General features: G+C 31.5%; 1 protein-coding gene across 1 annotated transcript; it reads right to left on the bottom strand.

Moving 5' to 3' along the window:
• Positions 1–1,502: 1,502 nt before the first annotated feature.
• Positions 1,503–14,027, bottom strand: LOC134688325 (bcl-2 homologous antagonist/killer-like). Its single transcript, XM_063548915.1, has 5 exons — positions 13,841–14,027; positions 11,883–12,139; positions 10,873–11,016; positions 9,792–9,978; positions 1,503–7,687 (listed from the first exon to the last, which is right to left on the bottom strand). Exons 2-5 carry the CDS (start codon positions 12,128–12,130, stop codon positions 7,580–7,582), a joined length of 687 nt encoding a protein of 228 aa, XP_063404985.1. The 5' UTR covers positions 12,131–12,139; positions 13,841–14,027; the 3' UTR covers positions 1,503–7,579.
• Between the last annotated feature and the right edge of the window lie 3,295 nt (positions 14,028–17,322).

Genomic DNA, 17,322 nt, shown 5'->3' with positions numbered 1-17,322 from the left:
CAAACAGACATAATAGGAATAGTTATAAAACATACCAGGATTATAATTTAGAATGCCAGACGCAAGTTTCGTCTACATAAGTGACTCATCAGTGACGCTCAAATTGGAATATTTATAAAGCCAAACAAGTACAAAGTTGAAGAGCATTGATGATCCAAAATTCCAAAAAGTTGTGTCAGATATGACTAAGGTAATCTATGCCTGGAATAAGAAAATCCTTAGTTTTTTCGAGAAATTCAAAGTTTTGTAAACAGAAAATTTATAAGAATGACCACATGATTGATATTCATGTCAACACCGAAATGTTGACTACTGGGCTGGTGATACCCTCGGGGACGAAACGTCCACCAGCAGGAAAACAGGTGTTCTGCAGGGCGCAGTTTTATACGACCGCAGAAATCAAACCCTGAACAGTTTGGGAAAGTATGGACATCACGTTCAAGCTTGATACAGCTCTTAATTCCTAGACTGTTTGCACATTAACCCCTTAGAATAAATCCCAACCTTCTTCTTATGGTATTCAGAATGATTGAAATACTAATACACAACTTTTTGTCCTAATACTAAATAAATCCTGTTTTAGCCCCTTTGGTCCCCTAATTTCTAAACCATAACCCCAAAAATCAATCCTAATATTCCTTTTGAGGATATAAACATTGTGTTAAAAGTTTTATTGATTTCTTTTTACTTATTCAAAATTTATTATCAGGAAAAAATATGTCTTGGGAGGATGCTGACGGCGACGTGATACTAATATACAACCAAAAACATTTTAATTTTTTGCGGTGGTATAAAACGTCAAAAACTTATGTTACAGCATCAAAAACTTGGGTTACATTATCAGAATTGTATTATTATCATTTTAATTACTATAAAACAAACAAATATGTTAACAAATACAGACAAAAGACATATAGACAATGCACACAGGCAAAAACGAAAGACAAGAACACAAAATTTACCAATAGCACTATAACACAATGAGAGGCTGTGCAAGTACCAAGCCACGGTAAATTGATGTACAAAGACAGACACTGACTAATATGTGTAACAATGTCATTACCTAAAATCTAAACTTCAAGACTATTATGTATTATTTGTTTAGTTGATATGGAATATTTATTAACAAGGTCTTGGTATCTTCCGATGGAATTTTTTTTAGAAAGATGATGAGATGTTCTTTGACAATAGCCCTGGTTCATCATCTTTCTTCTTTCTGTTTTTAAAGAAAAAGACAAAATAGCATAGCTTATCAGGTAAATCATCAAACAGCAATCAATGTTTCAGCCTTACAGAGCAATACAATAATGACTTCAAATCAAATTCTGATGGACACAATTAAAATCCTGGTATAATGTTTTTTTCAGACAGGGATACAGGGATATGATCAACTAATTAAAGTTAAGAAAATTTGATAGTTGCATGGTTATCAAGCTATGGAGCAATGCATTTCCACCTTTTAGAGGTTTTGAAGTTATAATGCCTTATAAAATAATAATACGTATGTAGTAAGTGGTTTAATATCTCAATAACAAATGTTTTATACAATTGTTCACAAAAACTGAAAATCAACAAACACTCATATTGTTTACTATATTTTCAAAGGCACTTCAGTAGTTCATTATAAAAACAAATAAAATGAATCATGTTGAAGTTCATTGAAATTATATAACATAGTCAAAATCCTGAACATCAGAAACAAAGTATTCTCAAAAATATTGCTAAACTGACTATTTTCAATAATTTTAACTTTTCTGCTATTTTAAAGCTATTTATTTGGTCATTTTCATTCAAATTCATTGTTAAACACATACATTCTCAAATAATGAAAGTTATGAGATAGTTTTCAAAATTTTTACCACATCATATACCATCTAATTTAATGTTTGTATCATATAGATAAGGTACATAATTCTGCAATATCCCACTCATGCTAATTTATCAAATAATTAAACTCATTTTTGTGCAAAAGATTGTTTTGAAATCCCCATACCTTGTTTTTTTTCTCATTTTCAGTGCCTTTTACCATCTGGATTTAATATAGGAATAGCCCATTCCTAATTCTATACAATAATCTCAATGATTGCATTTGCATATAGTAATGATACATAAATGGAAAATGATTTGATTAAAATTTGTTCTGATTGCTGAAATTAAGTTACTTCTTCTTTAATCACATGTTTTTATCGTTCATATTTCATGAAGAGCATAATCTATGGATACAAATGAGATTAAAACCTTCTTCAAAACTTCTTTCACCATGCAAAATGAAACAATAGAATAATGAAAACAGTAATTTCATATTACTCTTAATTTGTAAACAACATACATTGGGTTTTATCTAATGATTTTGAAATTACAAATCATTAAACAAAAAAACGATGTTTCAAGGAAAATATGAATCTATTATCAAGATTAGGGATAATGTTAAAAAAAATCATTATGTCTGCAGTGATGCAACAATGAAGACACATCCATATGATATAAAACCAACTTTTAGATGTGGTATGAAATGTAAATAATAACTAAAATCACATATCTTAAACATGAACTTTCATACACAATAAAAACAAATGTCCTTTCTACCATGTTAATCATGATATTTTGCATTTTATAACTCAGTTAACTGTAAATAGTTGTTCAGATTTTATTTTATCTGCTTGAATTTAGGTTTGTCAATCAAGTTTTTCACTGAATCTATAACATAGATTTGAACATTCAAATGACCAAGATAGGTAAACACTAAAATTATCATAAAATTAACTACATGGTTTTGTGTTTTATAAAATAATCTGCATGTTATTTAATAACATCTTAAAATACCTATTTCTTGTTTATGGTATTAATTAACTGGTTTTCGTTAGTTTTAGGTAAAGCTGGATTTAAGTATCTTGCTCAATACTGCTGTGTGAGAAAATAAACATGTATTTCCCTGGAACTTTTAGTCTTATTTTACAAAAATTGGCTGGCGGACTACACAATAATATCATATATTTGTATATCACAGCACTTTTAAAAATCCCTTTCAGTGTATTCAGTAAAATACAAACATACATAAGAATATACACAAACATAAAGTAAGTACTTTCAATATTGGCAATACTGTTTAAGATTATCAGTTTAGTTACAAAAATCATCTAGGATTATCATTCTCATTCTGTGACAGTTCTAATCCAAGATTATCATTTCATCTAAAATTAATATCTATATGTTTAGGTTGAACATGAATATGTCTAAAGTTGTAACCCAATAATGTCATATAAACCTGTTCGATCTTTTGAAACTGATGGTGTTAACACAAATTACAAATTAACTTTGTAAGATTTGATAAAATAATAAAGGTTCTAAACTATTACTTTTAATAAACTCATCATAGATACCAGGGGTTGAAGTCATAAAACTTTGCTCAGTGCTCGGAGCACAAAAATCATGCTCGAAACATGAAATCCAGCATTTTGATTGGTTCATTTTGGAGTACGAGTACAAAAAATAGACTCAAAAGTTTTATGATCGCAAGGCCAGGACTGAAACTTTGTATTTGTGTCAGACATGTGTTTTGTCTACAAAAAGACCAATCAGTGACCCTAAAATCAAAAATGTTAAAAAGGCCAAATAGAGTACAAAGTTGAAGAGCAAATCCACTAAAAGTTTTGCTAAATACAGCTACAGTACTCTTGTCCTGGGATAGAAAAGCCTTAGTATTTAAAAAATTAAGTGACTTTGTTTAATTTTCTAATGACTACATGCATTTTATTATTGCAAAATGGTGAAATATTGCTCACAAACTATTATGTAGTGTGGATTCAATTATTTTTTTGGGACCAATTAAGTGGAATGAGAACAAATTCATGATAATTGATTTGATGGCTTTCTCAATGTCTGCATAAAAGCAAACAGAAATGATAATAATACCACCAGAGGGAAAAATGACAGTAAAGCGTGTTGTATGTTTTTACGGTATCTCAGTTTTTGAATTGTATATTTCCCTTTCATTGTAATTTTTAATATTCAAAACAATGACACACAAGTTGAAATATTTACTATGATGACTGTATCAATATGACTTCACTACATAAAGAGTGACACAATTACTTATTATAGTAAAGTGGAAAATTTGTAATCAAATGCTTATGTTGGTCTCTGACTTATGACTGAAACTAATCAATGCTATGAACTCTTCTAAAGATTATCTTCTCTTGAGCAAAAAAAAAGGTCTATCTGAGCAAGGGTTTAAAATAGATATGTTGTATCTCCTATGATTGTTTAAAAATACCAGAAAATCTGCAGAATATAAGATGGACATATTCACCCATTAGTAAGAGCAATCATATACATTTGTTTAACAAACAAAAAAGTGTGCTAAAATATGGTAGGACATACTTATATAGATGGGAGTACATGTAAAACATGAATTAAGTCCAATAACTCTGCAAAAAGATTGTCTAAAATATGCAGACTCTCAATCCATCACTCTTACTAATTAATTTGTAAGAATTAAATTAGTCAAAGAATTCTTGAGCATGACATGCCTACACCGGATGCATGGAGGGACAAATACTGTGGATTCATTATTATTCGTTGGATACCAATTTTCGTGGATTTCGTGGAAACAGATGAACCACGAAATTAAATGTTCAACGAATACCAAATTTTCTATTGGCTTGTATGCAGATTGCTCCAAAACCACGAAATTAAATATCCACGAACATGCAAGTTTTCCTCAATCCACGAAAAATTGGTACCCACGAAAATAAATGAATCCACAGTAATACATAATGGCTGCTGCATATATTTATTTTTTATCTAAACTCCTTTCAGTATACATGTTCATCCTTACAAAAAAATCAAAACATAATTTTTCATAAGAGTACTGGCCATTTATACTATATAAATGATATGCACTATGGGTGATCAAAACTCTGACTACATCACTTAATATAAGGCCTTAATGTTTATCACTTGAACATAACACAACAAAACCTTTGTCATCTAAACTCCTTTAAGAATACATGTTTATTTTAATAAACAATTTCATAGAGTACTGGCCATTCATACTTTAAAACAGATATGATCTATGGTTGATGAAAATTTTCATTACATCACTAAATATAAGGCCTAGATGTTTATTTCTTGCACCATAACAAAACCTTTGTCACCCTGAAAAATTCTATCATCAGAGATATTCTGATTTCAACAGTTAGCAGTGGCTCCTATTTGTTTTCAATAGAAATGATCAAATGCAATTAAAAGGTTCGAGCTGTTCTACTGATTGGTTTAAAAGAGAGTCAATTATCATTACCTCAACAACCTTTCTGTCAAAGGTTATTTCATCATTATTATGATTATTATGATTATCTCAAATCCCATACTACACTTCAGGGAACTCCCCCTAACAAATCAGTTACATCTGATGCAGCTCTGGTTTTTTCTCCGTATTACTATAGTAAGAACATTGAAAAGATGATTAGATGATCATCATTATTACCCTTTATCATTTGGCACTAGATTGTATATTCCTATTCTGATGATTGTAGATGACTCACACTATTGAACTATAATCGCTGAAGTACTACTGTGGATTCATTATTATTCGTGGGATACCATTTTTCGCGGCTTTCGTGGGTACTGGCGAACCACAAAATTAAATGTTCAACAAATAACAAATTTTATATAGGCTTGTATGTAGACTTCGGCAAAACCACGAAATCAAATATCCACGAACTTGCAAGTTTTCCATAATCCACGAAAATTGGTACCCACTAAAATAAATGAATCCACAGTAATACATATATAATCTGCATATATAATATGCATATCACATCAAACACATTTCAAAATCAAAAAAAATTACTGACAAACGGTTAAAAAATTTACCTCTTTATTGGTGTCCTACCTTCAATATTTGCAGATTGAAATTTAAGAAAGCAACAAATTAAATATTTTGAGGAAAAGAAATCAAATAATGATTGAACCTTAGTATGGAGAGTAGAAAAAAACTTGGTATCTTAATTATATGCAATAGAGTGAGAATGGAAAATTTTCTTCTTTTGTCCATCAAATTTCATTGGATTAAATGTTAAATAAATGAAATAATAGATAATAAATATTTCATTACATTTACAACTCAACCTGAGTTAAATCATCAAACATGAGACTACACACAAAATTGTTGTTTGTACAAAACAGTGGCAGATCAAGAAAATTTATTAGGTTGGGGCCCACTGACTGCCTAAGAGGGGGCCTGCTCCAGTCATGCTTGAGTGATTCCCTATATAATAAACCATTTTTTTTTTGAAAAGGGGAGTCCAGGCCCCCTGGCCCCTCCCACTAAATCTGCCTCTTCATAACAACTAGATACCATGAATTCTTTTATGTCATATTTTGCAATTAACAGGAATAATTTGCATAAAACATATAAATATATTAGTATAAATAAGTGTACAAAGAAGTATTTTACAACTACAATTATGTCAGGAATGTGGATTAAAAGGAGCAAAAACATCATGTGCTTGATTTATTAACACACAGGAAAAACAAATGTGTAGTATTACTACTAGTAACGTAATGTGTCTTCCAAATCTATTTTTTTTTAGACTTAAATATTAAAATCAAATATTCCATATATTCGTGTTCTTTCTTTAAAGTCAAAACAAGTTCAAACCCTTGTCACAAATTATGACCAGATTGTCTTAAAATTCCATCTAAGTGATATTTTCCTTTCAAAGATTCTGACTGTGTAACACATGCAAACTCGACGTTGGCCTTAAAAAGGCAATTATGTCCTTTAGATAGTGTTGCTCATCAAATATTACAAATCAACATTTCACATCTGAAAAAAACAAATCCAAATATTCTCTTGCAAGTATAATACTACAACATTTTGAATAGTAAAATTGCATATAACAAAATAAATTAAAAACTAAATGCACCAACAAGGCACAAAGGCAACAAAACACTAAAAGGTTCTTTGATCACAGTATGAAAGGCATTGAGAAATTCATTTTCAAAACCTGTGTTAGTACATGGGGTTTTTAATAACACTTAGTACATTTATATGTGATCTGAGCAAATAGATTAATATTGTTTCAAATGAATTTTCAATATGAGGTTTAAATGTCTGGAAGTTGGTCAAACAAATAAAAAATGTCTGCCATTCATCAAAATTTAACACTATTCAAAAATAATTTACCAGGAATGATTGCACTTGTTGTTGGAAGGCACTTGTCTAATGAAAAGAAATCAGACATGATGTTGTTTCTGAAGATCTGCTTCCAAAATCTGAGGTGTGTAATCTGTACTTCCTTCCATTTTTAATTAAGTTTATTTCTAGAAAAGTCCCTTTTTTTTACTTTCTACTTAAATGTTTCTATGATCATTTTTCTAACAATTTTTATTATAAAATTATAAATTTAATATATTTACAATTACTAAAACAAAATATATCTACATTTGTAACAATTAATTATGCATATTTTAATCAGCATATTTTATTAACGAGAGATCTGCATGTGGTTACCACAAGATATCACTATAGAATTTCTCTACTATAATAATCTCTATCACTAGGTGTCACTCTAAGTTAACTTCCTCTTTTGAAATACAACACGGCAGCTACAGCAGCAAGACAGCACACACCAACTGCTATAAAACCTACGCTAGATGGTAGGGTGTAATTTAGGGCATCACTCTGAAAATATAAAACAGTAAGATTTAAATCTTGTATGCATTATTTCAATTTCATCAGATGTAACAAAAATATTTAAACTATAAACTGGAGGAAAATTATTATTATGCAGTTTGGGTAACAGGCATCAGATGATTAAACAAGAATGTGTCCATAGCACATGGGTGCCCCACTCGCACTATCATTTTCAATGTTCAGTGAACAATGCAATTGAGGTCAAAACTAAATTTTGGCATTAAAATTAAAAGATCATATCATAGGGAACATCTGTACTAAGTTTCAAGTTGATTGGACTTTAACTTCATCAAAAACTACCTTGACCAAAAACTTTAACCTAAAGCCGGACGAACGGATAGACTTACATGTACAAACACACGAACAAATGAAGGGATGCACAGACCAGAAAAACATAAAATAATAATGTTATTATCATCTATACAATGCAATCATTTTCAAAAGATATAAGTGTTGTAATTACAGACAGCTTTTAAAAATAACATTCAAACAGCCTTTGTTATTACCAGCACATGATATTTATTATTCTAATATAGAACAGTTTTGTAATAAGCTAACAGGTAAAGTGTTTTCTGGTAAGACACTTGAATAAGGTTTTTGGCATTGTACAAACTGCTTATCTTTTCAACAGTATTATTTGAATTCAGTCTCTGCTATTTGACTACAGTTGTCTACACTCTAAATCAAAAGTGGAGATGATTCGATTTTGATTTTTGGTGTTTAAATGCCACTTTCAACACTGCTTTTGTGCTATTTTTTGGCTGCCAGTGTTAATTGGAGGACGGAGCCAAGAGTATGAAGAGTGCCTGTAGAAACTGTAGAAAACCACAGACCTTCAATAAGAAAACTGGCAATCCTAGTCCATTTTAAAAGATTGGAGTTAAGTGCACCCCCACAAGTGGGGTTTGAACTCACTAGTGTTGACTAGCTAGTGATTACAGTAGTAACTACTTAGACCACTGGGCCACCGAGGCCCCTTGATGAAGTGGAGATGAATTGAATCAGTATATTCTTTGGATTATTTGTTCTCATGATTATGATAGATATAGGAAGATGTGGTGTGAGTGCCAATGAGACAACTCTCCATCCAAATAACAATTTAAAAAGTAAACCATTATAGATTAAAGTACGGCCTTCAACACGGAGCCTTGGCTCACAACGAACAACAAGCTATAAAGGGATTAAAAGAAAGTTAAGGAATAAAATTTTCATATACATTGTACATATTTTTTTAAGTAATCAGTATACATGTATGAACCAAAAGATAGTTCATGTTGGTTTTTTTCACTTGACCCATGAAATGCCAGAAAATAAGTGAGTGCCTCATGAACGACAATGATTGTATTTTTAACTGTTGTAGGTGCATCTATATCTGAAAACTCAATCACAAGAAAAAATATCATCCCAAATATGACTTAGGTCAGTGTCATTTTTGGAATTATCAAATGATAATAAGCATACATAAATTTCTCTGTCATATAAAAAACATATATTTAGACAATATACGTATAGTGTCTTGAAATATGAAATTTATTTGTATGAGGCTTAGAAACGGGAAAATGCGAGGTTCTACCGAGCATTTTCCCGTTTCGTGCTGAATACAAATAAATTTCATATTTCAAGACACTATACGTATATTGTCTTTATACTGAAATCGAAAAAAACAATTTAAAATGAAAACAATATATATCAAAAATTGTTAAAAAAGATGTTTGGAATTTCCCTCTTGGGGTACCATTTTGGGGTATTTCCCTTTGAGCGTAGTCCAGGCGATAAGACATTGACATATTAAGGAATTAGAAAGGGAAAATAAACTTAATTAATAACATTTGATAATCATGATTATAAATAACCAATTTGAAGTCATAAAAGTTTAAATTCATAAAAGTTTGACCATTGTTACTTTACGTTGTCATGGTCGTGACGTGGCGTTGTTGATGAAATAAGGAGGCGGGGCTTATAGGTTAGTTGGGGTCATTGACGTATAAAGCTAACGTTTATACGTATAGCTTTATCTGTATAGTAAAATAGCTGATTGCAGTATAAAACAAGTTATTCTACAGTATCAAGACTAGTAACTATGACAACTTACCCATCCACCTCTTTGTACAATCCAGTCCACTATTTTTTCCCTGATAAATCTCACTACATAATGAACTATTAGTTTTACAAACTGTCCAAACTGAGAAGCTTTTTCTTTGGAAACTTCTATCACAATACGATAGGCAAAACATAATAATGCTGCTACACGTCCCCAGTTAATACCTTCAGCAAAAATTCTGTAAATAAACAACAAACATGGAATGTTATTAATGTAAACAATTTGTTTCAGATACAATGTAAATGGGTAATACAAGTTTTAAAATTATTTTTTTTTAAAAACATGCAATTAATATATATACAAATAAGAAGATGTGGTATGAGTGTCAATAAGACAGCTCTCTAACAAAGTCCCAATGTCAGAAAAATAAACTATAATAGGTCAAAGTATTGACTTCAACACAGACCCTTGGCTCACACAGAACAGCAAAATATGAACAGCCCCAAAATTACTATTGTTAAACAATTCAAACAGGAAAACCAACAGTCTAATCTATATATAAAAAAAACAGAATAGAGAAATAGTTACAAATATGAAGTCATTCTATTCATCAGATTTTTATATAATTGTGTGATGAAAATATTCAAAGTAGCAGCAAAAAAAAAAGTTTCATGTGTGGCAGGTTTAGAAAGTGCATCACACGCATTACAGTTTATCAGTGAAATGAAGTGTTTCTGTTTAGTAGCTATTGTAGCAGAGAAAAGCACAGACATTTTTTTCTGATAATGTAACATATGTTTTGTAAAAATAGAATCAAGTGTGGTGACTCCTGAGGGATAAAGATTGCTTTGATTTTGAATTATGAACTCAAAATGCATAGTTTTAAATAAATCAGAACATATTAGGCAATATTTTTAGTGTCAGAGTTATCTTTCTTTATCTATCATTGTATGTACTACTTCCTTCAAAATATGTGATGAATAAAACAGTTTTCTTTACAAGTATGGTAATACACATACACACCATTTTATAACCAATAAGATAAACCAATAACTATAAATTGTATTTTAACAGTTGTTTGCTGTAAATGCAATAACAATACTTTTAATGAACCAAAAATGAACTTGCTTACTTTTTGGCAACTCTGGCAAATACATCATATGCTGTGTCTTGAGTAATTCTCAACTGTTGTATCATATCACTGAATTCGTCAGCATATCTCCTATTTATATCATCACCAATGATGGCAAGCTGTCTGCCTACTTGTGATGCTTGACTGAAAAATAAAAGTGCAATATAGTATGACATGTGCTTTGAATAAGAAAGAATAAACATGTACATGTTAGTGTAATGTGCATATGTATCCTGGGAAGTACCAGTGGTCAGTATCATATAATTTAATAATTACCAATGTCTTTACTACATCATCATCAATAGGATAGGGACCTGACTTTAAAATTATTGTTGTCTTTTTTAATTAGGCCACACTTAAAAATATTTTTGTTTGCCCAAACCCTACCCAAAGGTAAAGACAGTTGGTAGGTAGGTTGGCAGGCATTTTCTTTCTTTTTTCAGCATAGAGAAATTGATGGGCCAGATGTTATTTTACTCTTCATGCATATCTGATTTAAAAAAAAACTTTTTCTCATCAGGACAATAACAGATTTTGAGAAGGTAGCTTTTTTCTGGGTAGGTAGGGTTAGACCAAACAAACCTATTCTTGTTAATGGCCTTAGTGACTCAATTTATTTTAATCTGCAAAAATATCACAACAAAGGCCAAAATAGATTCAAAACCAAATTCATGATTTTAATAAATTTTAAAGGCTTTTCCCCTAAAGCCAATGCTGAATCAGAAAGTCCTACTTCAATGAATGAATTCCCTTACAAATAGTTTTAACTCATTTATTTTTATCAGGTACACAGGATCACAATTTAAAAACTGTCAGATGTTCATTTTACATTAATATTACAATGTTACAATTGTCTGATGTCATTTTTTTCTCATGTTTTTTTTTCTTTTTATAACTTTTTCTCTGTATTTGAATGTTCTTTCTATATGTTAACCTAACTTCTGTTTTCAAAGGAACTAAAGGTTTTATTTTCTTGCTATGTAAATGTAATTGTATCATATTACATGTACCTCAGTGGGTCTGATGTAAAATTCATAAACTCTTGAATCTGAGGTGTTGTCTCAGTTGAACTGTCATCTGACTGATTGGAAAGGTCCTCTGTATATCGTTCAAATAAAAAATTTCTGACAACATCCTCTGTTTCTTCTATAACTTGTTCCTCTGATTCTGGAGTTACCTGCCCTTTACGAGGTGAAAGCTGCCTCATGTCAGATGGCTTCTTTCCACCACTTCCCGAGCCTCCATCCCAGTAGGCCATACTTCAACCCTAATAAAAATACAAATAAATATATAACATAATTGAATAAGGCACTTCCTACATTGTATTTAGGGTGCTATAAACAGTTTCGTATAAAAAACTAGGGGTTATTCCCCAACTAAAAATAGACTTGGAGGGAAGTCCCTTTTTATCAACATAATTGGTAAAAAAGTATCATGTTTTTTATATTTGATTGTAAAAATAAGTTAATTAGCTTCAATTAAAACAGGTTGAATGATTAAAATAATTTTTAAAAATTAGATTAAATACACATGTTTTAAGGGGAGACAAACTGTAAACATCCTGTTTTTTTGGCAGTGAAAAGTGCAAAACTTATTTGCACCCAATGTAGCTCTTTTCGGAGCAGGCGAACGTAGCCTGAAGCATAAATTTTTAGAAAGACCAGGTAAAAACCTATGAAATTCATACAGTTTTGAATATGAAAAATGTGCATGTATCATGTCTGCATGGGTGTGCACATGGCCTGATTTCAGGTTTTTTATGCATAGATTAGGCAATGTTTTCCCCATTCTCTCTGGATAAAACTTTTTGGTACTATTAAAAGTACAATTTATTTTTATTTCATTCTAAACTAGAGAAAATTCTGATTCTAATGATATCTAGTTTTATACAAGTATCTTCATTAACATTAACACCACTAAGGGTCAATTATAGATGGTCCCTCAAAATATGACGTCAGAGAAAAAAAACTGTTGATTGCACCCTTACATGTAACTAAATAAATAAAAGAAGGGCAAATGAATATACAGCAAACAAACTCTATCAGTCTATGCCCAAATGAACCCAGGGTGAACTGATATCTAATAAGATTACAGTGGAGTCCCCTATGTCTGCGAGGCCGGTGATATCGCCAATTGTGATTTTAGTATCTACAGAAAAACATTTTTTTTAGTTTATCCTGCACAATGCGATCACTAAGACACTTGAACATTAATAGTGCAGGGATCATAACGTCATTCCCGTCTATCTAGTTAATAATGTCAAAAAGGAGGGCATAATTGAGTTTTTTCCTGTGAAGGACAAACTCGAAAGTGGTCTTTTGTTTTTAGCCTTCCACATACATGAACAGAAAAGATTAAAATTGATAAGTTCAAGAGTAACTTAATAACTGCAATCCAATGATCATGATGATTAACCATATTTAGCCAATTTCCATAATCATGATAATACAAGAATGTGTCCACAGTACACAGATGCCCAATATGCAATCTAATTAAAATTAAATCTCTCTCTCAGCGACAAAGCATTAAAAAATGAGTGAGTGAGAGATTTAATTTTAATATGGATTGAATTGTAGACTGACTTCAACACATTCAATTATATACACACAACGCAACACTATATATACTAACTAAAAAATAAAATCATGGCAAACGGACTCGGGCGAACAGGTATTAGGGCGAACAGAAACTAGGGCGAACCAGAATCAGGGCGGACGGACCCAGATTCGATATCAGGGGACAGGACTCAGCAATACATGTCCTTGGCTTGAATACTGAAGTGAAACCCAATTTAAATAGGTCCAATTTCATTTCAAATAATTAAGATGAAGGTTATATATGTAGCAACCTAATTGACTATCAATTTTCAGTTGACAGATTAAGAAAATTGACCAAATCCTGACATGTTCAGTAACGCTTTGTTGACAAAAGTATGGCGTAAGCATGTCAGATTCTAAATTTAGCTTACTCTATGGCACTGTTTTCCAACGGAATTCTTTCATGAAACAGTTATCTTTGTGGCTCAGGGCTTCGTTTTATATTGACAGTATTTTCTACGTTTGGCCGTCTACTATATTTATTTTTAAGACAGTTATCCTTTGTGCGTCATGGTTTAAATCCAAAAGTGTTTGGTAATGGAACTCTCCTCTGAAGAAGTTAATATTATTATAATCCAAATGGATACCAACTATACAACAGAAAAAAAGTGCACAAGAAAGTACGTAAATAAATTTCAAATGTTTTATTTTTTGGGGTAAAATTATTATCATTCTAATGTCGGGTACGCACAAATAGGACTTAACAATTTTTTATATGATAAGAAAAGAAAACATATAGTCTAAAATAAAAACTGACGAGTGACGAGTATAAGATTTTCAACATGCACTGCATGGTGTCAAATCATCCCCCGGCCAAATAGGGCTCTCCACGGTTAGTTCGGCCATACTGGATAGGGGCAGATTTTCATAATTGAGGCAAAAATAGTGTGGAAACGGGAACACATCATTTATACAGAGCAGTTGCATAGAAACATGCATAGGATTTTCCACACTTTCATACTATTTCCACCTCTTTCCTGAAAATCTACCCCTATCCAATATGGCCGAACTAACCGCCGGAAGAGACCTATTTTGATTGGATGATACAAATACAAATACTATGAATTCAAGGGAAATTATTAGAATTCCTACAAAATTGAAAATAGCTACTGGGAGTTACATTCTGCAAACAGTTAGAGCCAAGTTTAAAAGTAATACAGAACTGTCTATATGCAAACTGTGCAATGAAACAGAAGAAACTTTACCACATTTCTTATTACCGTGTAAAAGTTTAGAAGATATCAGAAAACCAATTTTGGAAGATTTAATTAATTCCTGTAGTGAAGAGTTAGCTGCTTTTAATATGAAAGGTGAACATTTTGACATTTTACAACTGATCTTGATCCCTTTACTTACATGACAATGTTAAGAAATGAAAAAGTTTTTAAAGTGATACAAAACATTATAGATCCAAAATGTAGGCGATTATGTTATAATCTCCATTGTGAAAGATATAGACTGTTGCAATTAGATGATATAAAGAAAAAGAAAAGAAAGTAGATAATAAAATTTTATGAATCCTAAGTGTCGATTGGTTGTCTACTCTTAAACAGTGATATCTTTAGATAAATATTTTAGATTTTAAAATATTTAATGATTTGATGATATTGACATTAAGTCCAATTTTATCGTCAAGAATATGATGTACAATGTATATAGTGTATAGTGATATTGGTGGAAGATATTTTTATTCATGATGTGAAAAACCAATACTCGGAAGAGTGTGCCTACATTGGCAGAAAATATATTACAGATTACAGATACGATCATTATTTACTTTATCCCATGACTCAGCTGGTGACATTTTTCAATGCCATCCTTTCGAGTAATCAAAAATAGATAATTAACATCAATGAATAAAAGACATTGTGCAAGTTCTCAGTGATATGTTAGTCTCATAACTTTTTCATAGACTGTCAAAATTAAAATGAATATATCTTGTTTTACTTCTGTTTTTTCTTCTTCTAATAACTGTAACGTTGTTAATGTACACGGTGCCATACTGTTTAAGTACTTTAACTTGAATAATAAATGAACATTCGTTATAATAAATGAAATTACATATAGCTGAGAGGATGCTAGAGAAGATTGGTACCCTTCGAACAATTATTATCAACTCGGCTTCGCCTCAGTTGACAACAATGTTGTCTAGATGAAGAAAAAACTTTGATTAACAAAATTTCAATCTGCTAACCGAGGATCCCTGTGATTCAAACGACAAAACCAATGCCCGGATTTATGACAATACAATAAGAAAAAAAAGAAGAGAAAAGAAAAGCAACACATTATGTGTTTTTTCTCTCTCTCTCTCTCTCTTGCCATTTGACGGACAGCGAGTCAAAATCAACTTATAATATAAGACAAAGGACATGAGTACCGAACTTAGAGTACTCGCAGTCTAACACTGTGGCCGCTGAAACCTATTCCATATCCATGATTAACTGATAATTGATAATTATTGTTCCTTAAAGAAAAGTTCTTGATAAGAATTACATTTCTAACAGATTTACTGTAAAGATGAATGGTTTATATAGGCTGTTCGTATATGGTGTCCTACGTGTCCTATTCGTTTCTTGTTGCATACACACAGGCCTCACATTTTTGGACCTTATGTAGCCAACTATACGGCATAGTTTGTTGTCTACAATCCGCTTTTCACAAATGTGAACTTACAGGGTTTGTTATAACTTACATGAGCAACGCGGCGGGTGCCACAGCTGGCAGAGGATCTGCTTACCCTTCCGGAGCACCTAAGATAACCCCCAGTTTTTGGTGTGTGTGTGCTGCTTAGTCTCACGGAAGTTTTCTATGTTTTGTCTAGTGTAATATTATTTGTCTTTTTTTCTTTTTTAGCCATGTGTTGTCAATTTATTTTCGATCTATGAGTTTGCCTATCTCTCTGGTATCTTTCGTCCCTCTTTTCTCATGTTGGAGGCAGCACTGTGACATGTAGTTGCGTACAACCATGCCATTTGGTCTCTGATGGATAGTGGTCTCATGGCAGTCATATCACCCATAATTACTTTTATACAAAAGTCTAACCTTGCGACTTGAAAGGAGGATTCTATTAGTATAAAAAAGATGTGGCCAGTATGATTGCCAATGAGACATCTATCCACAAAAGTTCAAAATGACACAAACATTAACAACTATAGGTCACAATGAGCAAAGACCATACCACATAGTCAGGTATATATATGTTGGATTTTTCCAAAAAAAAAGTAGCAATTTTGTGGAAAATTTGTGGGAAAATGAAATCTTTTCTTCTATCAAATTTATGATATACGTAGAACCGTTCACAAAATACTGACTACACAATAGACAGCTTATATTTTGTAAATTGTAACAGAAAGTGAATCACAAACCCTGTTGTCTGGATTTTTTTTGTTGGTCAAATGTGACTAGACCATCAACTAGAAAACTATTTTTTTGAAAAGAAAGGAAAACTGAAAACCTTGTCCAGACGCACATCTTCAGCACATGTGCAATCTTCTATAAATGCAAAGACTAATACCTTTGAAATATAAGGAGAGTTTCTTAAATGTTTGCAAAGGTACAAGGTATTCATGTTAAGATTGTATGAATGAAAATTAAAAAAAAAAAAAAGACGACGCACTGTTTACAAAATAAGTCTCCTTTCCTGTCAATATACCATCAAATATGTACCACCTGCAGCCTGGATAGTTATCTTCGATATGTTGTGGTTAAAACACGCTAATTGCAAATGTTCTTTTGTAAGAACTGGCCAAAGCAATTTATAGGTTGTATTTTCATGCTGTATTTCATTGTTTTTCCTGTATGGATTTGTATATAAATCAGGCCTTTAGTTTTCTCAGTAATATTGTTATACATT

This window comes from Mytilus trossulus, chromosome 10, assembly GCF_036588685.1.
Source record: "Mytilus trossulus isolate FHL-02 chromosome 10, PNRI_Mtr1.1.1.hap1, whole genome shotgun sequence".
In the NCBI taxonomy this organism is placed as follows: domain Eukaryota; kingdom Metazoa; phylum Mollusca; class Bivalvia; order Mytilida; family Mytilidae; genus Mytilus; species Mytilus trossulus.
Note: the sequence above shows the minus strand (reverse complement) of the source record. Positions and strands in the feature narration are given on the sequence as shown.